Source organism: Chaetodon auriga, chromosome 5 (assembly GCF_051107435.1).
Source record: "Chaetodon auriga isolate fChaAug3 chromosome 5, fChaAug3.hap1, whole genome shotgun sequence".
NCBI lineage: Eukaryota > Metazoa > Chordata > Actinopteri > Chaetodontiformes > Chaetodontidae > Chaetodon > Chaetodon auriga.
The window spans coordinates 27,076,693-27,101,497 of NC_135078.1; the positions used below are offsets into that span (position 1 = coordinate 27,076,693).

General features: G+C 47.7%; 1 protein-coding gene across 4 annotated transcripts; it reads right to left on the reverse strand.

The window, feature by feature from the left end:
• Window positions 1–242: 242 nt before the first annotated feature.
• On the reverse strand, window positions 243–24,714 carry ep400 (E1A binding protein p400). Of its 4 annotated transcripts, none has more exons than XM_076730476.1 (53): window positions 24,565–24,714; window positions 22,019–23,397; window positions 21,799–21,903; window positions 21,597–21,675; window positions 21,222–21,341; window positions 19,159–19,553; window positions 18,771–19,070; window positions 18,470–18,655; window positions 18,219–18,359; window positions 18,042–18,120; window positions 17,893–17,930; window positions 17,745–17,802; window positions 17,561–17,650; window positions 17,312–17,419; window positions 17,032–17,222; window positions 16,761–16,938; window positions 16,539–16,675; window positions 16,268–16,437; window positions 15,964–16,138; window positions 15,710–15,846; window positions 15,135–15,321; window positions 14,523–14,692; window positions 14,247–14,434; window positions 11,774–11,938; window positions 10,716–10,868; window positions 10,431–10,501; window positions 10,014–10,303; window positions 9,661–9,863; window positions 9,390–9,559; window positions 8,256–8,452; window positions 8,021–8,132; window positions 7,548–7,850; window positions 7,361–7,435; window positions 7,093–7,227; window positions 6,953–6,997; window positions 6,704–6,857; window positions 6,190–6,425; window positions 5,896–6,069; window positions 5,757–5,804; window positions 5,480–5,616; window positions 5,276–5,332; window positions 5,102–5,180; window positions 4,612–4,794; window positions 4,481–4,526; window positions 4,294–4,400; window positions 3,273–3,471; window positions 3,053–3,195; window positions 2,641–2,874; window positions 2,343–2,517; window positions 2,067–2,221; window positions 1,741–1,905; window positions 1,569–1,646; window positions 243–1,291 (listed from the first exon to the last, which is right to left on the reverse strand). In XM_076730476.1, exons 2-53 carry the CDS (start codon window positions 23,360–23,362, stop codon window positions 986–988), a joined length of 9,171 nt encoding a protein of 3,056 aa, XP_076586591.1. In that variant the 5' UTR covers window positions 23,363–23,397; window positions 24,565–24,714; the 3' UTR covers window positions 243–985. The 4 variants fall into 4 exon arrangements, with proteins under 4 accessions (XP_076586591.1, XP_076586590.1, XP_076586589.1 ...); XM_076730475.1 differs by having other exon boundaries at window positions 6,190–6,422; window positions 11,765–11,938; XM_076730474.1 differs by having other exon boundaries at window positions 11,765–11,938.
• Window positions 24,715–24,805: the final 91 nt, after the last annotated feature.

Consider the following 24,805-nt stretch of genomic DNA (forward strand, 5'->3'; position numbering starts at 1 on the left):
AACTTCTACGGAGGAGCTACGGCAGCCTTTGAGGACAATTTTACATTTTGTTTCTGGCGTTTCTGTGCAGCTGAAACCAAGCGGTCAGATCCTTCCTGCCTCCAGGACGGTTTTTAATTCACATCCGCCAAAAAGGGATTTTAACACAGGACTGATTGAGAGGTCACGACCTCCACGTTTGAGCTGAGGCTACAAATAAAAGGCTGGAACGAAGCAGGCAGTTATAAGAACTCACAAGATTTCCAAGTACTTACAATGGATTTAATGAAAATAAATGAAAGGAAAAAAGATGAATTTGTGTATAAAAACAAAAAACTTTATTACAATTAGGCTGAAAAACCCAATGAAAACACAACTACTTTACAAGTACAAATGTTTTTCATTGATATTTACAGTTTTTTTTTCTTGACATCAATAAAAAAAGACAATTTATGAGAAAACACAAAATACTAAAGAACATGTTTACAGTGTATCTGCTTCAATAAAAAATAAATGACTAAAGGAACGTGCATTATTCTCCATTCAGTATCTATAGACAACAAGGGAATTAGACATAAAAGGGACTATTTATGAATACACTTCTTCTAACGAACAGCACATTTCCCAATGCAGAATTACCCATAAGCCTCAGCCTCAGACATCCTTCACGTCAGAATCATCACTTCGAGGGCGCGTCTGTCGACCGATGCGCGGGGCGGCGTTTGTGGGGGGAACTTTTAAATTGTGGTAATTTCAAGAAACATTCCACTTTTCAAAACAACAAATAAAGAACTGAAGCAAGGACGTCGACCAGTTCGCCAAAATGATGGATCCCAGCAGAGCTTCGGGCAGCGGCGCCGTGAACGATCTGCCGAACTCAGATGGTTTCTGCTGAGCGCAGTTCTGATCAGGTGAAGAGGTAAAGGTGTGGTGTGGTTAACCATGTGACAGGAAGTCTGCCTCTGCCATCAGCTGCTCTGGGACCCATAAGGACGCTTCGGCGCTCTTAGCTGCTCCCCCCGCTGGGCTTGGCAGGCGTTTTGGCCCTGATGCCGCCCTGGCGAGCTTGGCCCTTAGTGGGCTGCTGGGGCTGCTGCACCGGGGACTCGGCGGCAGCGGGCGCCGCCGGCTGCTGGGCGGGGCTGTGGGGAGGAGGCGTCTGGATCTGCGGCGAGGTGGCGGCGGTCACCACCTGCTGCTGGATGATCTTCTGCTGGACCACCTGTGCCGTCGCCGTGCCGGCAGGAATCATCTGCACCTGAGCCGGAGCAGAGGTGGCTGCCTGGGTCAGGGTCACAGTCTGAGCCTGGATCTGAGCACAAACAACACAAACCAGGATTTATCGGCCTGCTGCTGAGGCTCGATGCATGCAGTCCACTGCTTTTACAAAAAAATCTGTCTGACTTTAAATCTGAACAAACTGTAAGAGGACAAAGACAGAGAGCGTGCGACATAAAGGCAGCCCGAGTTGAACTGATCACTCTCTTCCTCTGGAGTCAAAGAGCCACAGTGAGGAGGTGAGCCCTTAAGGAGGTCTGCCAGTTCCCCAAACGTTCACGTGACGAGCCTGACAGGAGTCTAAACCCTACCTGCTGCGGAGAAGACACGATTTGCTGGATGCTGGCCACAGGGGGCTGCTGCTGCACTATTTGTGGGAGCTTAGCCATCTGATAAGAGAAGTAAATGAGACGATCTCAGCACACAAACCTTGTTCACCTGCAAATATTGATTCTGCACTAGTGACCTTCACAGACGGCGTACCTGGATTTGTTGGGCTCCGGTGGGTTTCTGAGCCTGGGCGATGGATGTAGTGAAGAACTGGGTCTTGATTCCTGGTTGGAGTTGGGTGGTGGCGGCGTAGGTCACCTTCTGCTGCTGCTGCTGGGCGGGCTGGGCGGCCTGCACCGTCACCTGCTGGGTGCCGATCTAAAGGAAATAACACAGCTACAGTTAATGCAGTGACTCACTTTATCTCCTCATAGATTCACATCTCTACTGAGCTCACACACTGAAAGCGTGTAAAATCTGTGTCTGCTGTTGTTTCTGTCACGGACTCTTCAACGTGTCCGCTGCCGCGCTGTGTTTACCTTCTGCTGAACGGTGGCCTGTCCTTGCTGCGGCTGCCCTGCCTTCTGCTGGGCTGCAGCTGCCGCCTGAACTGCTGCCGCCTGCTGCTGCTTCTTCATCTGAAGCAGCTGCTGGACCTGCATCTGGGGGAAGGACGGCGTCAGCACAGGCCCGCCTGACGGAGAGGAGACAGAACGGCACATACACAGAAAGTGAGATAACAGCACAAAAAGGACGCCCCACACAGACGACGCATGAACAGCCACATGATTAAAACAGCAGCAACTTTAACTCACCTGTTTTCTGGGCCTGACCGATGGCCACACTGATGCCTGCCACAGTGACCGGCAGCGTGGTGACGCCGGCTGATGAGACCACGGCCGGCACAGAGACCACGGGAGGCTTGGTGAGGGTCACCTGGGCCGTCTGTCCCGTCTGGGCCTGAATCTGGCCCTGAGTGGGTACTCGGGTCTGTGAAGGGAAACACAATCAGTATTAACATGAGCTGAGGAGGAAATATTGGTTCCTGATTTCTTCCACAGGTGTTACAATTCTGTCTTTAGTGAAACCAAATGAGCCTTTTCACGGTCTTACCAGTCGGGCCACCTGCAGGCTGGCCACGGTGGTGCCGGTCAGCACGGCTCCAGGTCTGGGTGCTGCCACAGCCGCGAGCTGAGGGTTGGCTTGGGCGGCCTGTGCGGGCTGCACCTGGGCGGCCTGCTGGGCCCCCGCGGCCTGCTGGCCCTGAGCTGCTGCAGCCGCCACCGCTGCAGCGACCTGCTGCTGCTGCTGCAGCTGCAGCTTATGTTTGTGCATCTTTAACAACTCCTGCAAACACACAGATTACCAGTCAACGATAACGAGACACATGAGTTATTACAACCCTGACACTGTTTGTTGTTCACTGGGGAAACGCTGCCAACAAAGACTTTCTCAGCGCTCATATGTTTGATTATCCAGCACAGTGCGCCATGCTGCTGAGTCTGTGCAGATGCTGGTGGTGTACCTGGGGTTTGCCGACAGCTTTGATCTGTGGAGAAGCAGCCTGCTGCTGCTGCTGCTGTTGGTGCTGCTGCAGCTGTTGCTGTCGGAGCATCTGCAGGTGTGCTGGGGTGAGGGGCTTTCCCTGTGGCAGCTGCATACCTGTGGCTGGACGGAGGGCAGCAGGTTAGACTGTGAAACAGCGACCTGTCTGTCAGAGAGAAGCTGGGGCTCGGTTAAAGTACCTGGTGTGACCTGAGTGACCAGCGGGCGAGTCTGTGACTGCACCGGGCTCAGAGCGGTAGAAACGACTGCAGATGCTGTCACCGGGGTAACGGCTCGGACGCCCTGACCCGTACCGATGGCGACCACTTCGGCAGGGGCGGCGGCCGTGACGGCTCTCTGCTGCGCGTGGACCACCTGAGCTCCGGCGGCGCTGGCAGGCTGGACAAAAACAACAAGAGCGACACGATGAGCGGAGACGATGGCTCTGACTGCAGGAGCAGCAGGTGGACGTTCTGCTTCAGGCCAGTCTCTCATATTTGTGTGGTGAAGCCCCATCAGAGCTACATGAACAGGGCTCGAGGTTTAAAGTGTCCAAATATAACATGGTACTATTGGGCAGTACAATTAAGGACTATTAAACTTTAATAGTTTTCAAAAATCTACTAAAGAAACTAGTCGTTTATCTCAGTACACTCCTATTTGGGGAAATCAGCGTTTTATACCAGGAAGAACAGAGGCTGTATTTGGAAAGTGGGCATTAAAGGACGGAAGGAAGGATTAAACTCTGACGACATGTTATCATTTGAACAATTAGACATAAACGACATAGGTTCAAAATATTCCTTTAAATTCCTCCAGCTTAGGAATTACATTAGGTCGAGCCAAAATAGTCTTTTAACCAGACCTCAACCTTCTGACAGGAAAGCTTAAGTAAAGGTGCTGTAGCAGAGTTACAGAATTATTTGTTATCAAATTCAGTTGAAAATGCAGATCATAAACGAGAAGCGTGGAAGGAAGACCTAGGCACAGAGACATCATCAGGGGACTGGCAATCTATATGTACTAAGGCTCACATCCAAGCAGTCAACACCAGATTTAGACTCACAGTATAAATGGCTGATGAGAACTTATTCATTGCAATGTTTTGGAAAAGGACCAGTGGGCCGAGTGTTTCATACTGGGTGAGGCAAACGCTCACAACGTTCCCTTTGGAGAGAGTGACGTATATACAAAAAGGAAGGCAAAACGAACAGGACTCACAGACAGGGTGCCTGGTATGACTGGAGATGCCAGGCGTTTGTTGGCCTGGAAGGGACTTGGAGGAACTCCAGCGACTGTGTTCACGATCACATTCCCCCCTACAGTGGCTGCAGGACACAAAGAGAAATGAATGAAGCACTGAGCACCAGCGGCTCTGTCAATGTGAACCGTGTGCGTGTCGACATACCAGCCTGGATGGTCGTGCCCACCGTGGCGTTTTTTATGGCTCCAGCCTGAAAAACATGAAACATGTACCTGCTGAGAGCCTTCACTGGGTGAAGAGAAGAAGCGTAATGTTGAAGGATGTTTAATTCTCACCAGAACAGCTGCATTAGGCACAGCGGCGGCTCCGGCCACCGCCGCCGCCTGAGGGACCTGAGCCTGAGCCTGAGCCTGGCCGGCGGCGGGAGCCTGCGCCTGGCCCGGTGCAGCCTGGGCCTGTGGAGCTCCAGCCTGCTGCTGCTGGGCCAACTGCTGAGCCTTCTGCTGCTCTGCGAGGGCCTGGAAACACACACACAATCAAACATGCCAGTTAAGATGAAGAAAAGCACATCTTCAAACACAAAGCAGGTGCTCCTGACTCTCAGGTCTCTGACCCCGAGGAGGACCAGAGAAAAGCTGGTTTGTGTTCTCGATCTTTCAGTCTTGTAAACTTCTGTACTTTAAAAAGCAGCAGTGAACAGCTGCAGTCTGGAGGCGACTGGCGACCATTTGTCCCTTGGCGTTAAGGCTGCATCTCCAGGCTTCTCTGATTAACAGTCAAACTAATCACCGTCTAAATGAGCTGAAATCAGACCTGCACACTCACCTTCTTCTCCTTGGCGATCCTTTCAGCACGCTGAGAGGCCACCTGAATGGGGGGGAGGGGCTTGTCATAGCTGATCCCACTGGGGAGAATAAAAACACTCGTTATACGTTTGTTTTTATTTCTGGACGGACGGTTTAGATGTCAAAATTACAACAGCAGCAAAATCAAACACACCTTTCAGCCAAGACCGACGCATGTTTGGGATTCTTCTGGAACGGATTCATGCCGAGCCTGCGAATCAAATTAATGCATTTAAAAGGACATTTGGATTCAAGCTCATCTCCAAGATCAGGATGTGAGACTGTCGACACTGTCAGGATGTGATGAAATCTTTTTTCTGTTTCACTGTCAGGCATTAGATCGACCCTCGGCCCTTACAGCGGTTTGATGGGTGGGCTCCTCTTGCTGGCGATGATCTTCATGAGCTCAAAGCGGCTGTTGTAGAGCTGAATGTGCGTGGCATTGTCGTCCTGTGTGTAGATCTGACAGGTCCTCAGAGGACGGCTGTTCTTAGACTGAGCATGGACACACACACACACACACACACACACACACACACACACACACACAAAATAAAGACACACAGAACTAAAGTGAGGCCAGGAATGGAGGAGAAAAGCATCATGTATCAAACACAAAGACAAAGATAGCTTACCTTGTATATGCTCTTGGTTTTCTTCTTGGGGTTTGCTTCGTACACCAACTGAAAAACATCAGAGACGCCATTTAGACAAACAGGTCGAAGGCGAATGAGGATGTTTTACAGCAGAGCAGAGCGACTCGGCGTCCATTACCTTGCCCTCCTCTCTGGGGATGATGACGTTCTCGTAGCGGTTGCGACACTGTTTGGGTGAGCGGTAGATGCGGCTGCAGGAGTTCACCACATCGCTCACCAGATCCCAGTTGGGAGTGTGGGCAGGAGACACGATGGTCAGGTTCAGAGGCAACTCCAGCAGCTGCTTTACAGCCTGTCGGACACACACAGATGAATGGACATATAATACAACCTGTTTCATTAAGCCACATGCAAGTCCTCATTTATCCCCACAAAGAAAGACGATGGTGGAGGTGGTTTGTGGAGTCAGTACCTGAAGGAGAGCCCAGTCCTCACTAATGAGCCACTCCGGGTTGTCCTGGCCGGCCTCCATGGCAGGTTTAACCAGCGACGGTAGGGGCTTGGCGAAGGGCGCCTGCTGCTTGAGGGAGAAGTTCTTCTTCTGGTCCTTGCCCTCGCGGCGAACTTTGAGCATGCTGGCCTTTTCGAAAAGCGAGCGCGGAGGAATGACCGTCTCTCCGTGGCCCTTCTTCTTCTTTCTGGCTGCTGCTGCACAAACAACGCTCGAGTGAGGAGAGAGAAACCAAACAAAAACAAACAAAAAAACCCTTGCAAAAACGCTTCAGTGTGTGTCTGTTCTTAAAAGATCTTAAAAAGTACACACATTATAACAGTTTCATGTCTGAAAGCAGAAAAAAAACAAAACTTTTTAGAGCAAAAATTTTCCCTACAGTAAAAAGTAACAACATCTGTAACGTCAGCCAGCACAGGCCTGACGTTCTGTCAGCCAAAGGAATTAATGAAGGCCTGAAAGACAAATGTCCCACCTGAGGGGTCCATCTTCAGTCTCTTGTGCTCCTTGCGGATGTAGACAGGAGGCAGCTTGGACTCTGGCATGGGGGTGGTGTCGTACATGAGCATCATCACAGAGTCGATGTAAATGTCGTTGTCGTCCTGTGGCGGTGTGGGTGGAGTCCAAAGCTGTGTTGGAAAAGCCAGAAGACAGATCAGGTTAGGATCCACTGGTGTTATTCTAAAAAAAAATGACTTTTATCACATCATGTGACGTGTCTTACCGGCATGATTTCAGTGTGGCCGTCCTCGGCGTCGAACACATACTCCTGTTGAAGAGCAGAGACAAGGTTCATGTCAGCAGTGCAACACAATCCACACACCACTTGCTGTTTGGTTAGCAGAGATGGCAGCGGCCACCCACCATGTTGTAGGCATCCTCTCTGGTGTAGGTGAAGAGATCTTCATCTCCCTCCATTATCTGCCGCTCCTCCTCCTCCTCCTTCAGCTTCTGCAGCTGCTGCAGCTCCCAGCCTCTCTTGGAGCACTCCAGGCGCTCCTGATGAAAACAAAGAGAAAACGTGTGTCAATCAGTCAAATTGATCAAAGGACAAACAGAACACTGGAGTACCGACAGGACAGATCAGCTGATTCAAACCTCCACACGACAGTTATTTTACAGCTGAAGTTACCTTGAGAGCAGCTTCATCATCACTGATGTGCAGGTACTCCAGGTAATGCAGAGCATACCTTTCGATTGGTGTGAGCTGATGAGGGACAAGAAAACATGAATTCAGACAAAAACCATAAAAGCTTTTAATCTACTTTCTGTCTCCTCTTTCTTGTATCACTGGTTTCCACAGTACAACGTGGAGCTACCTGTTCCATGACTGCGTTCAGCTCCTCCTTCTGGGCAGGCTCCTCTTTAGCTTGGCTCTCTGACTCCTGCTCATTCTCTGGTGACTCCTTGCCAGCTAACTCCTCGTCCTCTTCCTCCTCCTGCTGCTGCTGCTGCTCTTCCTCCTGGGCATCCAGGTTGATGCTGTGGAGAGCCTGGATGTAGGGTCGAGCCACTCGGGGGGAGATGGCTTCAGAGGCCGAAGGCTCCTGGTGAAGAACCACAAACTCCTCCACCTTCTCCCCTGAGCCTGCCTCCACCTCAAACAGATCTTGGATTGTCCGCTAGAAGCACATGATCTCAGGTCAGTTGCTGTATGTCCCAGGTTTGTATTCGAGCACAGTCATGGTTCTTGGTTTATGGTTCGTGCGCGAAAGGCTTTCATAGTTTAACAGTTAAAAAGAACAAAGGTGTGCAGAGCATCTCAAACGACACCGCAGCGAGTTCATCTTACTTGTGTGAGGAAGGCCAGGGTGTAGTCCGTTCCCTGGGCAGCCACCTCTCTGATCAGGTCCTTGGTGCCGTTCTTCAGCAGCTTCTCCTCAATGGAGTTCCCGCTCTCCAACCTGGTCCACAAACACAAAAAGTAAGTCCTGAGGTGAAAGTGACATCTAGAGATTTACCTGTGAGGCCTTTAGGAACACAGAAATAACGATCTAAACCAGATTTGCCTGCACTCATGATGTCACCTGTATATGTGTATATCCTTGGAACGTCCTATCTTGTCACACCACTCCTGGGTGCGGGCGTCCATGCTGGGATTGAGGTCTGTGTCGTAGAAGATGATGGTGTCTGCGTCAAACACAGTGCCGACTGCAGAGCAGCAGCGGTTGGTCAGGATGCTGCAGAACACCTTCCTGTTCCTGTTGAACTTCTTCATATTCTCCTGCAGGGACACGAAATCAAGCACATGAACAAAGCGGGACAAAGGCGAAGAAGGAAGCGGTCAGGTTTTTCTTTTTCACTTATCTCAGGTATTTTCTTTGCTTATCTTGGTGGTTTATAGCAGTACAGCATTATCTCTGCCCTCGTTTAAATTCCCCACAGGGTCATTAAAGTTTCATCTTATCTTTATTATCCATTTTCATGTAACTGCTGTGGCCAGTTAGCGGTCTGCATCAGGACTAATTAACTGACCCAGAAACAAGAGCGATTACATAATGAACCATTGGCAAGATAAAACTTGGACAGCTCAGCATGACAGTTCAGGCACAACAGCGAATAGAAAAGACTTAAAGTCATTGTCTGCATCTCTTTGGGTCCAGGAACAGAACCCAGCAGGGAGGGAAGGAGGAAACACACTTTGTCCTGTTGTTCAGGCAGAACTCTGCACTGAGGTCCTGGTGTTAGACAGCAAGGCGCTCAAAGGTATCGATAGCTACCAAAGGGTAAAAACTATAATCTATGTCCACAGGTGAGCGTACCTGTCCATGTTTGATAACAGTGGCAATTATGCCTTTTTGTGGTTTACAGGTGACTGAAGCCAACTGAAAGCTTTTATCACAACGCGGCTGTTACTGATCTACATAACATGTGATCCATTCCTGGGTCTTCTATGACTTTGCAGTGTTATGACTAAAGGTGTCAGCACTGACCTGCACATGTGCAGAACAAAGGATGAACAGCATTAAGAACGCTCTTGGATCAGGAGGAGGAAAGACAGAACTGACATACGTTCTCGGCCTTCACAGTACATGACCGCCCACTGTTACACCTGGCTCCATCACTGCGCATTATTTTGGATGTTGGTATCACTGACTTACTTTCAGCTAATACGCTTGCTGTTAGTACGGCTCATCCGATTTAAAAGACGGTGCTTTCACCTGTCGTTCTTCAGGAGTGAAGCTTTCATCAACCCGCACATAACTGAGCTGCCTGTGATCCAGGAAGGCCTCCAGGATGTCGAGCATCTTCACCATCTGAGTAAAGATGAGGACACGACGGCTGTCTGACCTCAGCTTCTGCAGCAGAATGGCGAGAGCTTCCAGTTTACCTTTGGAGGAGGAAAGGTCTGAAGTTATTACTCTGTTTTTAATGCATTCGTTTGCAGTCGCAGCTCGCTGTGTGTAAGAAATGACCAAACAGGCTGCTAACCTGAGTCCATCTGCATTAGCTGCAGGTCAGGGAAACAGAAGAGACGCCTGGATGCCAAGTGGTGGATGTCAGCGCTGTGGGGGGACGAGGCCTCCTGCAGCCCACGGAAAAGGGACTTCTGCTCGAGCTTGTATGGAACCGGCAGATTGGCTGCATACAGGTGAGGAGGTGGGGCTACAGCTGGAGGCACCACACACACCAACCTGAAAGAGGACCAAGGCAGTCAACACTGATGAGTGAATCTGCATTTCTAGCAATATGGTTATTAAGCTACATATAGCCATAGCGCATGGATTCTGGCATTTTTAAGGTACTCTATGCTGGTTTAAAAGGAGGCTTTCATTCTGAAGTACCTCTTGATAAGGCTGTTGGCGGCCTCCAGGCGGTCCTCCACAGAGAGCAGGGTGGAGCGCAGCGGAGAGGCCGTGGCTACGCAGGTTCTCTGGGCCCTGAGGCAGCTCTCTCTGCCCACCCACCTCCACCCTCCAGCCGTCAGGGCAGAGTGTCCAGGCTCTGAGCTCAGCGTGCACGCCTGCAGCAGGTCCGACCCATACAGCACTCTGCGGCTACAGCGTCGCTCATTAGCTTCAAACAGGCGGCTCAGACGCTCCTTCAGCTGCTGAGTCTTTTCTTCTGAAGACTCCTGCACATTGTAGGGAGACACACACAAACACAGTTACTCATTTTTATGCAAAATTTTCGTCTACCTGCTTTGACATAAGATTACTAAAAAAGTGAAATCTGATTCCACTTTAAAGTAACGTACTGACCTGAGAACCAGCATGAACTGGAGCAGTGAGCTTGGAGGGGGCTGATGTGGCATTTGTAGTCACACCCAACGCTTAAAAAGAAATATACAATGTCAACAGAAGAATTAAATCTTTCAATTTACAAAGGCAGCTATTGCAAATGCCGGCATTAAGCCGACAGCACAGGAAGACAAGTAAGTCCCACAAAAATGCATTAACTTTGAGTATTATAATACAGTGATGTTGCTAAATAACTGATGAAAAGACAGAGGTAATCATGCAGTGTCTTCACTGTGGATGAGTCACCTTGTTGGGCTGTTGACAGGGCAGGATGAGGTGTGCCAGGTGTAGCTGAGGCGTTGGAGGCAGGAACAGCTGGTGGCATTGTTTGCATTACCATGGATCCCTGGGGCCTGATGATCTGCTGCCCTGGAGCTGACACAATCTGAAGGATGTTGCCTAAATCCAGGAGACATATCAAGCAACAAATATAAGAGGTGCCTCGTCAAAACCGAACACTCGCTGGAAAAGGCCCACCTGGACATTAAATTAAATGGAAATAATTAAAGTCGCTAAAGCAGAAACATTATATCAATGAAGTTTCAGCAACAATAAAACTACTGACACTAAACTGAAGTCTAACTGAAAACACATTTAGTCATCCCTTCTGTTGCTAAAGATAACGTCAGCGTGTCTTTAATGTATTGTTAATGTCTGTGTTTGACTGACAGCAGCTGGCAGGATTCCACAGTGTTAGCTTGAAGAGAACGAGACAAAATAAACAAACTTGTGCTGATGCTACATATCTGTGCAGACAGTGTGTGGTTAATGATAGTGAAGACTGAATTTGATTGGCTGTATCAAAATGCCGTCTTCATCTACGAAGACAGATGCTTAATAATGCTTAATGCTTAATTTACTGAGCAGATATGTGTTACTGTAGCACCATTTCATTCCACTTGGACCTTAACTGTTTATCTTTAACTGTATTTAAGACATATTTAATATCATAAGGACTTTTTTTTTGGTATTTAGCCTTTATTGGCAGCTGATAACAGAAGGGTAGGAAACGTAAGCAGAGGAGGGGGACATGCATAAAAAGTCTCCCACAAGAATTCAACCAGGGAGGTTGTAATTATATGGCACATAACTGAAGCACTGCTCCACCTGGACCTTCCAGTGCTTTGACGACTTGCACACAGCTACAATGAGCATCCACAGATTGACATAAAGGTCTGAAAACTCATCATACCTCTTACCAAAGAAGGCGAATTGTATGGAAATATCAAACGCACAGAGAGGAGAGAATGAAGAGAATTATGTTTAGAAAAGTGTGACGATGGGATGTACATTACCGAGTGTACCTTGGAGCTGCAAGGGCTGTCCAGTGGTCAGCTGGCGGAGCTGGCTGGGGGACAAAGTGAACTTGTTACCCTGAAACTGCAGCGTGACGGGAGTCTCCGGCTGGGAGATACGATTCTGACTGCCCGCTATGTTGGCCAGCTGGGCGATCTTCACCACATCTCCACCTTCAACGGAGAGGAAGAGCAGTAACGTCACACAAAAGTCAGCTGAAACGTTAAAACAATAAACTCTGCACGTCAGTTAGTTAAAGGGTGAAAAGAGACAAAACATGCAGAACTGAGGTGGATTAATCAGAGGAACGAGCACGGCCGCCCTCCACAACAGAACCATAGCAGCTCCTACTTTACAAACCCTGAAGGGGAAAGAAAATGCCGAAAAGGGTGATCCTCAGGTGAGACAGAGACAGACATCAACACTGCACCTGGCTGCCTTTTCGAGGCAACACAGTGACCAGGAAGTATACTTATGGACTGATGTCAAAGGCAGTGGACAGTATACTTTTAATATACTTCATATTTTGGTTGTTCAACAACAAAGTTATATTTGACATCCCTTTAAAGATTATGAATTCATACACACAAGTTATTAACCAAATTACTTATTTTACTGTATTTTTCACATTAAATGGGTTTCAGCAAGGTTCCCTCTTTTCTATATTCAAACCCTTTGAGTTGCTACTGAAAAGGTTTCTCTGTTCACATTTGAGGCAGAAAGGGTTGCAGTTGGTGGGACCATGTCCACATGCTTTGCATTGATGCTCAACATCAGAGTGAAATCATAACATTAGCAAAGGAAAAAAATGAAACAACCAAAGCTTTGGGAGTTCTTCCTGCAGCTGGGCTGATGCAAGAGACAAAAGAATATTAGTAAACTGGGAGAAAAAATGATTAAAAAGAAGGGGGAGGACATAATAATAAAGTTAAACAGTGTGGTGAAGTGTAGTGTAACATAAGTGGGTCGTTCACAGTGTTCATGCAGGTTTCGAGAAAGAAACTGGAGAATGCTGAGGCTGTGGAGATGCTGCTGATATGGCTACAGATCTCATTTTAAAGGGGCCTATTTTCCCCATGAGTTGTATAACTACAGATAGGTGGCATCGCTTCCATTACCAAAAATTGCTGCACCACCAGTGCTGCTATCACTGCACGTATATACACAGTCATTTCTGTGGAGGAGTGAAGCCTGAACACATATCAGCAGTGCCCCAAGTGAAGGCCTCAGTGCAGAGCAGTCCATTCTGTTGTGCCAGAGGTGGAGGGGAGGGGAGGGCAGGGGAGGGGAGGGGAGGCCACTTACTAGGCAACCGTGCCTGGGCCTGGGATGTAAGAACCAGCCTCTGGGACAGTAAGCTGGGCTGGATGGCATGGCTGGGGGCTAGAGCTGGCCTGGGGACCTGCGCTAATCCAGGTTGGCTGATGGGAGCTATAGATCCCACAACTGTGCCCAAGGCCACAGAGGCAGCCCCCAGCACGTGCTGCCCAACGCCACTGTTCCCAGAGGAGGCTACAGTGGAGGCGGCAGTGTTGCTGCTGCTGCTGACGGGAGGGGTAGTCTGGGCTCTCTGAGTGGCTGCTCCAACCGCTGTGGAGTACAAGGCAATGGGGTATGGGACTACATGTTAGGGGCATAATCATCAGTACGTTCAATCAGCTTCCTCCATATGTTCACTCAGCAGTGGTGGGACAACACAGCAAGCAGGATTAGGACTGTTGATTAACGTCTAACAATTTGATGGATTATAAATATATGAGCCGACAATGAACGTCAGTGTGACAGTTTATTCAGCGGCAGTCAAACGTCAGTCAGACTACAGGAAGTGCCTTCTGTCTGCAGTACAAACACATCTGTTGCTTACTGCTTTGCAATATTACCACTTGGAAACATTGTTTTTAACATTAAGCAGCAACAGGAGATGAGGGCTAGTAGTCCCTGAATGACCTGGAAAGGGCATGAGAAGCTGTTACTGCCTCACAATAAAAGTCTTACAGTCAGCCTTTTCCTAATGGCTGTGCTGAGGAAAATAACGTGACCAGCCCACCACTGCTGCATGATGTATAAATGCACACAAATAAAACCACTGTGACCACTGAAACCTGCAAGTGAAGGCGTCCCACCCCTCCATGAAGCTGTAGGATGAAGGGGCGACCTTAAAATGTGCACCACTGCGTGTAAATATGCACACTGTACATGATTTCAAAATGCACTGCAAACACTGTGAATCATTTTTTTCAGCATGAGACTTTAAATCAGATTCATTTAAAACCCAGACGGTGTCACAATCATGCAGCGAATGATTAAGGCACACATCAGGAGGATGAAACTAGCATAAGCACATCAGGTAAAGGCACTGATAAAACAGCTAATGGAGGTTGAATTTGTCTCTTAAAGTTTGATGTTAGTGACACTGCCTGGAACCCTTCAGTCACTGAGAAACAAACACTTTTCTGAGCTCTACGCCTGAAACGGTCTTACCGTGAGAGGTGGCTGTGGTGGTTGCAGTGGTGACGGGGGACTTGCCCCTGGTCTGGGCCGACTGGCTGGTGGTGGAGACAGAGGTGCTGGTGGTGGGAGAGCTCGTTGGAGGACGCTGACCTGCTGCACTCGTGATGGCAGCCAGGCGACCTTCTGGCTTTGTCCCATACTGCACCGGCTGGAACAGTCTGATGAGAAAAGATCATGTTGAATTTGAAAGCGTCCAATGATCTCCACATCGACCACGTCGTGCCGCTTGGAGATTTCATCACTGACCTCATGGGCTTTATCGGGCACGCCTTGGGTCGCGGTGGTGGATCTGGTCCCGTGTAGATCTCCTCTATGAGCTGCTGAGTGACCTTCAGTTTGGGTACCGCCTCTTCAGTCTGATACCGAGTCAGTCTGCTCTCGTTATTGATCAGATCAAATATGGACAGGTTTGCAATCTAGAAGGATAAAGAGATAAAAGACAGCAGCAGAGAAAGATCAATACAGATTGATTCATTTGTACAAGGTTGAAAATCACGAGGGAATTATGTGGCATTAAAAAATGATGAAGAAGCAGACATGCACAGAAACAGAATACAAAGCGTGGCGGCAGTGCGTTCAATGAGGAAGAAACCTGTAATTACTTCTATTATTGATTAGGGGATCAACTTATTCCATTCAGATAAGCATGTAGTCTTTAAAACATCAAATGAAAACGACAGATGTCAATCAGAAGTCACCTGAGCCTAAAGCGACGCCTTAGTACTTTTATTTTGTCTGTTCATGGATTCGCTTCCTGTTCATCAACATTAGTCATCCATTAATCCTTTCAGCATTGATATTCAGGGTGTTTGCTAATTAGGTTGGTGCACATCAGCGATGCAAAGCACGAGTGGATACCTTGCTTGAGTCATTCTGAAGAGCCCCGAGCACCAGCGATGGAACGTTGTACTGCAGGGAGGAGCAGAAGTAGGAGGTGCTGTTCTCTCTGGGTGCCACCAGCTCGGGGTGGTTACACACTCGCTGTAACTGCATCAGCACCTGCAGCACGCTGACAAAATGACCCGTCTTCAGCGCCTCCTGGGCTCTGCAGGGCCACACCCGGACAGAAGACATGATTATGGACGACAGTGAAGGAAGGAAGGAAAATCTTCAACACATTAGACCAAATCTTTCATCGTTTTTCTAAACAGAATCAATAATAAAGATCTTTCCCGGATAAATGAATGTGTCAAAGCTAATCTTTAATCACTGTTAATAACATCCCAGTAAAAAAAGGTTAAGTACAGAAAAAGGCTTTAACTACATTCCATAAAAATAAATGTGATGACTGTCATAAAATATACTGGAATTAAGATTAAACTGCTAAAATTCCCTGAAAATTCATAGCATGAAGTCTGATTCATCTGTGCGGATACTTTCAGACATTACTCTGACTCTGATATGACACCATAAACACCCGTATGATATCTCACCCTGGTTGAGTCAAGATGTCCTCATAAAGGCTCTTCTGTCTGCTGGAGAGACGGCACTTCAGGATGTGCTCATACTTCTTGGGCAGCTGTTTCTCCACGTCCCTCTTGGAGCGCCTCAGGATGAAAGGCTGGATCATCTGCAGATTAAGAGGATTTCATATGTAATGTGCATTTCAGGACTGACATCAATGGTGCTTCTGAACTGTTAATGCGGCACTTGAAGAGGGAGAGGAATTCTCAGGCTTTACACCGACCCTGTGCAGGCGGATGACCAGTTTGTGGCAGTAGTCCTGGTTCTGGTCTGTGCCCGCCTTAACAGGGAAGTCGGAGTAGGACCTTGTGATTCCTGGCAAAAGGAAGTGGATCATGGTCCACAGCTCCTTCAGAGTGTTCTGCAGAGGAGTGTTGATGAGGAGAACCCTCTGCTCACTGGAACATACACATAAATAATCACTTGATCAGACAGCAGAATATTAAAAGTGGTTCCAAGGTGAAACACAAACATCTCTGACTCCTGTTTGTTGCAAAGCTGGACAGAAAATTTGTCTCCCAGCTCACCTTTTGAGAGCAAAGATGGTCTCCCAGTGTTTCTCAGTCATGTTTTTGATGAGCTGCACCTCATCCAGGACCAGGTGCCTCCACCTTCTCCTCAGAAAATGGCTCTGGTCTTTCATCAGCAGCTTGTAGGAGGTCACACATACATGGAAGCTGTTGGCTTCCCCCCACCACTGCAGATCAGAAATAAGACAATACGTCATCACATTTAGTCATTTATTGGACGAAAAGGGTCTTCTATATCAAGTTACGTTGTCCACACAGCAAAAACTACCATTCTCTTCGATCTGCGCTCCTTTCTGTTGCCGAGGTAGAGGAGGATCTTCAGGCCAGGACACCAACGCTTGAACTCCACCTCCCAATTCAACAACTTGCACGTCCTTACTACGATAAGATGAGGTCCCCAGATGCCTGTGGACAAAAACATTAAATTAAAAAATAAGAAGGATAACAAGAAAATTCACAGTTTAAAAGTCACGTGTATCTGTGAACGTACCCTCTTGGCCAGCTAAGTGGGCCATGTAGGCCACTGTCTGCACCGTCTTTCCGAGGCCCGTCTCATCTGCCAGGATGCCATTCAGGTGCTTCTTGTAAAGGTTCACCAGCCAGTCCACACCAATCTGCTGGTACTCTCGCAGTGACCCATGCAGCAGAAAAGGAGCTGGGCTGCGGTTCTGTACAAGAAAATATTGGTTAAAAAATGATAAAAAGGCATCTCTTCCTTTAGAGTGTGAGTGTGTGTGTGTGTGTATGTGTGTGTGTCTTACTGAGGAAGTGGTCCTGAAGCTGCCCTTGGGCAGGATGAGCTCTGTGGCAGCAGCCACTTCAGCGATATCTCTGGCAGGCTTCCCATCAGAGTCGGAGGAAGCGGCTTTGTCAGCACCACGGTACTGGTCCACACTCAGCAGGGAGTCAATCAACACTGCCTCGGGCGGGCTGCCTGCAGGACACTCCATTTCTGAAAGATAAGGGACATCGACTATTTTAGGGTCACATCATTCACAACCGTGAGGAAAAATGTGTATGAGGATGGACACAAGAAGGCACCTTCAGTCTCGTCATCCTCATCACTATGAGGACTGGGCTGAGGCCACTCAAAGCCGTCAACGTAGGCGCCAGCGTACTGCTTCATCAAAGCATCCAGAGGCATCTCAGCTAAGAGCCAAATACAAAACATTTATTATTATTATGAGCTTCTCATTGCCCACTTCGCCTGTTTTGTTGACAAAATGAACCATCTCTCTCTTTCACTCCTGCCTCTCCACAGACACACAGAGATGTAAAGTAAGTAAGCACCATCTTTGGCGAGGTCAACCAGCTCCGCTTTGTGGTCTGCTTCGCCCTCCACGACCTCCTGCTCCTCTATGGTGCTCTCTTCATCCGCGACTAAAACAAGAGATAAAGGAATCACTAACGGTTAGCAAAGACAACATCGACTGTACAGACTCTTTCATCATCCATGTTTAAACGTGCTTCATACCATCTTCATCTATCAAGGACGAACTTGATTTTCTTTTCTTACTTGAAGACACCACTTCCTATAAAAAGAAAAAATATTCAGCAAAAAAACAGAAAAAAGATGCAATCAGAGTGTTTTCACTGTCGCTCATTAGAGTCAGTTCACCGACCTCTTTCTCAGCCTTCACTGCTGCTGACTGACCGGGAGCTGGAACACAAGTAGTTCAAGTTCAGTACCAAAAATCTGGTTATTGTGGGGTAACTGATGGAAAGTAAAAGAGCAAACGTGCTGTTGTGTTTCTGTCTCAGTGGGACGTACCTTTGGCTGGGGCTTTTCTTAAGCTGAGTGCTTTCAGCCTCTTCTCATAAATTTCAAACTGGAGTTTAATTTCCACAACCTGACAGAAGAAAGACTCGTTCAGATTGGGGAAAACACACATTATCTATGAATCACGACATAATTAAGAACAATAAATACACGAATGAATAAATGTACCTGCTCAATGTTTGACCAGAAGAATTCCACCTCGCGGGCGATCGTGCTGGCGATGTGTCGGAGATGAATCTCTCTTTCTTTCTTTGACCTCTCTTCACTTTTCTTCTGCTCTTGATGATAACGGGCACACGTGCGAACGAGCTGCAGCAGAGACACACGAGACGGTTTTTAACAAGGCTTCAGTTTCTGCAGTGACTCGTCTTGATGTGTAATTTCATGTTTCTCTCTGTGAAGTATTCTGCCTCTCGTACCTTCTTAGCTGCAGCCTCTTTCCACCTTCTTTCCTGGGCAAAGTCAGCTGCCATCCACTGCATCTCCTCCAGGAGGTAGTCCCAGTGGGACTTTGGACGTGAGGCCTCCACAAGCTTGGGGAGCCTACTGGCAGACCACTGGCCCTCCTTCCTTAGCTCAGAGATGCGTTGATGCACTTGACTCTCCTGGGAAACAGAAACAGCATGCGACATCAGCTTATAAGCTCAAACACGTGTCTAAAACATTTAAAGGCAATGAATCCATTCAGGCCGAGACCACCTGCAGACTAAGGGAACTCACCAGTTTGGCCTGCTCAACTTGTTTATCTTGAGACCCCTCCTGTGAGGACTGCATGGCCGCACTTTGACCAAAGCCGCCAATTTTAACGGCGGAAATGCCATTGGTGCCGGTCAGTTTGGACTGGGTGCTTGGATTGATGTTAGAGCCAAGAGGGCGGAGCGGACTCGCAGTGTGGGGGGTTGGAACAGAGTTTGGAGTAGAGAGGGGAGCGGGAGACATGGATGTCATGGATATCGAGTTGGTCATGATTCTCTGAACTGGCTGGTTTGACTCTGAACCAGGGCGAGCGAGCGCCACCGTCTATAAAGAAGGGAGACAACAAAATATTCTCAATCACAGTCACAAGCACAGGTGAAAACTGTATTTCTATGTTTTCAGGTAGACTGACCGCCTGTCCTGGCTGTAGCATGGCCTGGGATTGTTGCTGCTGGGGCTGCAACTGGAGATGAAGACCTGGTTGCATCTGCTGCTGCAGCTGGGCCTGGAGCTGCGTGTGGGGGTTTACCGTGGCCAGGACGGGTCCACCTGCCTGCACCTTCATCTGTGCCTGGAGCTGGCCTCCAGGCTGAGCTGTGTTCTCCACTAACTGAGTCTGCTGAGAGAGCGCGATGGGCAGGCCCGTCATAGGGAGGGTACCTTGGGGCAACCTGCTGGGCAGCTGGGGGGGAGGGGTGTGCAGGCTGGCTGCGTTCTGCACCGGAGGTCCTTTGGATGGGTCGTACTGTTGCTGGTTCTGCTTCTGTCCTGCAATCTGGACCGCTTGAGGAGTAGGCGGCATCCCGCCTGTACACATAGTAACCAAATTATAGGACAAACAAAGGGGTGGTACAGAGAGCAACACAGACAGACAGTAAGCATCCAGCTGTCAATCTTACCGTCTGTTTTGTAAATGCCTTTTTGTGCTCTTGCTAATAAAAAAGGTTCTTAATGCCATTAAGTGTTCGTTAGCTTCCTCTTAAAATATATTTGAGAGACCCCTTTCAACAGGTTACGTCTTTTGAAGCTAATGAATAGATAATGAAATAGTACCTTTAAATTTTAAATGACTGTTTGAGCTTCTGCTATTGGAGCTCCTCAGAACCTTGCCTTAATGAAATAGATGTACTGTATGAATCAACAGTAGTGTACTACTTCCTGATGATCAGAGCGGAAACTAATGAGAGTCATACAGCAAAATGGTTACAGAAGAAATGAAATCAATGTGAGAATCTACATGTCTCTCAAATTAAATACTACTTTGATTAATGCAAAACCAAAACATTGCATTTCAAATGTTGAGAGAATGTGGTTAAAAACATCAGAAATCAAACGTGCAATAAGAGTTTTTAAGAGAGGAAAAAGGAAATGTTACAGAGGAAAATGAAAAAGAACTTAAAAATAAAGAGACAGGGAGAAGAAAGGGGAAATAAAAACACGGAGCGGGCACTCACAAAAACACCATATGTTCGGCATGCATGAAGCGATGTCATTCTAGCGGTAACCAAGGCATCTGGATGCCTCACACAGCGACAAAGCACAGAGGTGAGCAAAAGGACACACATGGGGTCTTGCAGACAGCAGGCCTGAGCGGAGCTGTGCACACTAAAGCAGCGCCTGCCTTACCTCCCTGCACGGCACACCACCTTGCCTAGACGCCATCAACACCTGGCCCTGACACACCCACACCATCACAATCGCAAAAACCTGTGTCGTGAACGCAACTCCTCCACATGATTCCCCTCCTACTTAGACTGAGGGAAAGAAGCCAAGTCAGAACAAAATGCCATGAAATAACATGGAAGGAAATCAACTAAACGTGAACATGAGACAAATAAAGACTCTTGAAGATGTGACGTATGAATTTCAGACTGATGACTCTGACTCCTTGTTGATGGTGCAAGGACGGACATTCGGAGAGGGAAAGACTTGTGAAGGAATGACAATGGCAAACCAAAAGGAAGCATGACACGTGGATTCGTGAAATGGGAAAACAAGTAAAACCCGTTGGAAAGTGAATTTATTCCCACAGGGTTCCCACTTTCTGTGATCCACCGCCAAACAAGATGAAAATCCATCAGCACGAGAAGGTCTGTCCAAATAAAGATGACTAACGGGAACAAACTTCAGAAAAGAAGAGATGGAAAACGACGGGTGACCAATAGTTAAAACAAAAAAGGAAAATCATAAGACATGGCATCTTCCCATTGAGTGGCTACTCTTCTTCAGACTTGGATTGTCTTCTTCCCCATTTATCCTGACAGAGAGAGCTGGTGCTGGTACAGCTAAGCCTAAACTTCCTGTGGACTGCTGAGAAATCCAGCACATGAAGATCTGTTTGTTGATGCTGCTTGAAGTTTGTTTGTAGAAGATGAATGTTGTGATTCACTTTTTTAAATCTCCTTAGTTTGAGGAAGGGGACACGTCCAGCAGCATCGAACAGAACACAGAGCGGCCTGGTAGTAGCACTCCTACCTTGCGCAGTTGGCATAAGCTGCTGGAGCGGAACGCCAGGTGATCCTAAAGGAGCTACACCAGGATGCTGGAAAATCAGCCCATGGCGACCAACGTCAATCCGGGACCTCTTAGCCTGATCTGGGATTTAAAACACACAATACCCTCATAACGCAAAACAAAAGCACTCGGCACAGAGCAATGTCCTTCTGAAGACCTTACAGGTCACCTCTCCTTCCTCGGGTTAAGACTTCAACACAGAGCGCTAGTAGAGGATGCCAAATATCTAAAAGCAGAAGCAATTAGAGGGAGAAAAGAAAACGAACAGAAAACAAAGCAAACGGGGAGGAAACAAAGCAACATAAGAGAGACAGGAGTCTACGATCCTTGCCCTACCTGCTTGCACCATAGCCTGTTGCCTCTTAAAGGCATCCATGTCTCCAGCGTTTGTAACTGTAGCAGTCACTTGGTGTCCCTGAAAAAACATCTCGAGAAGTCAGTGAGGGGCCTCCTGTCAGAAAAGAACTGCAATAGAATATGAGAAACCGTACATAATTGCACTGTAATTAGTGCCTCAAACAAGTGTTGCCTCCGTCACCTGAAGCTGCTGGACAGAGAACGCTGCAGAAACATTGGGAGGAAGCTGTGTTGCTATGGCAACTGGTGTCACTGCTTGGCCATCCTTTCCAGTAACAACCTTTACCTGAAAAATACACAGATTTAAAAGAGGAACAATATTCACTAGATGAAAACAACGCGCAGTTTTCCTAATGTAAAAATCCTATTTTGATCTCAGTAAGAGGCAGCCAATGCAATACCTCGTCATTAATGACCTCAGACTGTTCTTCTTCCTCCTCTTCCTCTTCAAGGTCCAGGTCATTCTGTCTCAAGTAAGTATACAAGGGAACACAGGGCTTCTTCTTGAAAGCTAAGTAGTCCATCATGTTCCCTTGGAGGTGCTGCAGAAAGAAAAGCTCGATCAGGTATTCTTTGAACACTTCTTTCAGGCTCTCCATCTTCTTCGTGTGGTGCTCCAAGCACTGTTTTCTCAGCTGGGCAATCTCTGGAGTAGAAGGAGCGATTTCCTCTAACTTCTTGGGAACCTGCTTCTTCATAGTGCCCACAGCCATGCTGGCGGGAGCGAGAGGATTGTTGGCCATCCCTTGTGTTGGACTGGTAAGGGATGGGCTTGAGGGTGGAATGGAGGAGGGTATACTGAACGATGCGGTGGCTGTGGTTCCTACTCCAGCAACCACACCTTGTGACGTCTTCTCAAATATCATGGGGCGCGCGAGCTGTCCTTGAATGATACTGCTGATCTGTGGAGGTAGGTTGGAAGTGGTGATGTGACCGGGGCTGCCCAGAGTGGGGAGAGCAGCACCGGTGGCCACAGGACTTTGAGGTCCGAGGTGGTGGATGGTGCCTCCAGTCTGTGAGTGAGGCTGAGAGAGCCGACGTTCCCTCACAGAGCCTGGCGCACCTGGAGAGGCCAGCTGTACCTGGCCAGGTGTGGCTGGGGCAATCTGGGCCAGTCCCGTCCCCTCCTGATAAACAAAGTGGCCACTTCCCGACGGACTGCCTAAACTGATCTGCCGCACTAACATTCCAGCTTCCACAAACCGTGTTGGACTCTGTCCACACACCCCCAGTGCTGTTGCAGGTGCTCCAGGCCTTGTCACACCTTGCAGAGGGACTGGGCTGTGCTGGGTGGGACTTTGTGGCTGCATGGGCTGGGGCACAGGTGAGGTGACCTGGATGTAGGAGGATGGAGCATGCTCAAACCTCCACTGAGGTGTAGTATGCTGGAAGCCAGGGGATGCTGGGGTCTGGATGGGGAGTGGGGTCAGGGTGATCTGCTGGTTACCAGTCACCATCTGTCCCACATTTTGCAAAGTGATATTCATGTTCTGGCCAGTGACTGGGCTACGACTCATGATTATCTGATAATTGGGTGACTGGGGGGCTGAAGGGCTGGCAGCAGAGGAAAATGTGGTCACAGGAGATTGAGGGTGGTTAACTGTAGCTTGCTGCTGTGTAACTGCCATGGTGGGCTGCTGCTGTGGCTGCTGCTGCTGCTGCTGCTCCTCGGCTTCAGACCCACTGACAGACTTGGATCTCTGGAGCTGTCTTTGCATATTCTGTGATCCACTTCCATGGTGCATTGCGTGACTGTGTTACTCTGTCTAAACAATTTAATCTGTGGAAAGGGCACAGAAAAGCAGCAATAAGTGATTTTTAAGTATTTCATTTGACCCAAAAATACTCAGAAGGCTTTGTCTGGTAGGTCACCCAATCAAGTATTCAAACCTGGTCCCAGATTTCTAACCTGTTAATGAATTGGAGTTCACAATATGACAAAACATATAATCAATTTAAGTTAGTCAACCGTCAGAGATTTACCCCTTCATACATATGTACCTATCTTCAGATAGAATGGCATCATGACAGAAGATTTTCTCCATATCATCCACTCATGTATTAAACTGGTGTACATAACCATCGTAAACACACACACACACACACACACACACACACAGGTCCAAATGTATTTACACTCAGTAACCTCAAAATATTCTGGGCTGCTGCTGGACAGGACACATCATGCTTGACAGCTGGCACATCACGTATGTTACAACGTGATTATAAGGTACAGAGGTAGTGGTAATAGTCGAAAAAAAAATCATCATCATACACCTTGCAAGCAGGTATGTTGAGAGGTTTTAACAGTAAATCTGTACTGTATTACAGCTACAACCAATCTTTATATCTGTGTGCACCATACAAATTGTCCTGTGATTAAATGATGGGCTTGAGCTTGTTTAAACTACCGCTATTGATCAGCTAAAGCCTGAATGCATAGTACACCAGCTGATATAATAATACCTGTGATGTATACTGTTACCGTTGGTCGTTCACGTTATAAAAAATGATTGCGTTAATTGTAAACTACTCGCTTTTACACCGCAACAGCGACATTATATTTACAACCAAAGTGACCAACGTATACCAATATTTCCTGGGCACTGGCTTAAATTTTCATTGTTTGTTGCGACGCGTAACGTTAGCTCCCACTTCCAGTTTCGCTCCGGGGCGGAACGTTAGCTAACGCTAGCGAACGTTAGATACAAGCAATTGTCAGAATAATAAGGCATGATCGGAGCGCGGTGTATTAAATATACTGAAAGTGGATAACAATTATTAAACTGTAACATCCGTAATAACGCTGTCTATGCCATTTCATTAATTATACTGACCCTTACTACGGGACGCGTGCTAGCCAATGCTAATGATGTTAGCTTGCTATTGCTAACAGGCCAGCTGCCAATGAATAAATACATTTTATCATCTAAGTGGTGTTACTTACAGGGAACGGGGCTTCTGTAGCAGTTTCATAAATCCTAAGTCATATTTACAATAAGTCACATGCTCTAACAAATGCTATTCCGCAAAAAAATAAAATATCGATATTGCTAGCGGCTATTCAATGTTTTGGAGCTAATTTCATTCAGCAACATGGCGACTGCAGCAACCTTTTGTGTAACCCGGATGTCGTTCAATCTCCAGGAAGTGGAATACCATGGAGCGATGACGTAGTTAACCGGCAG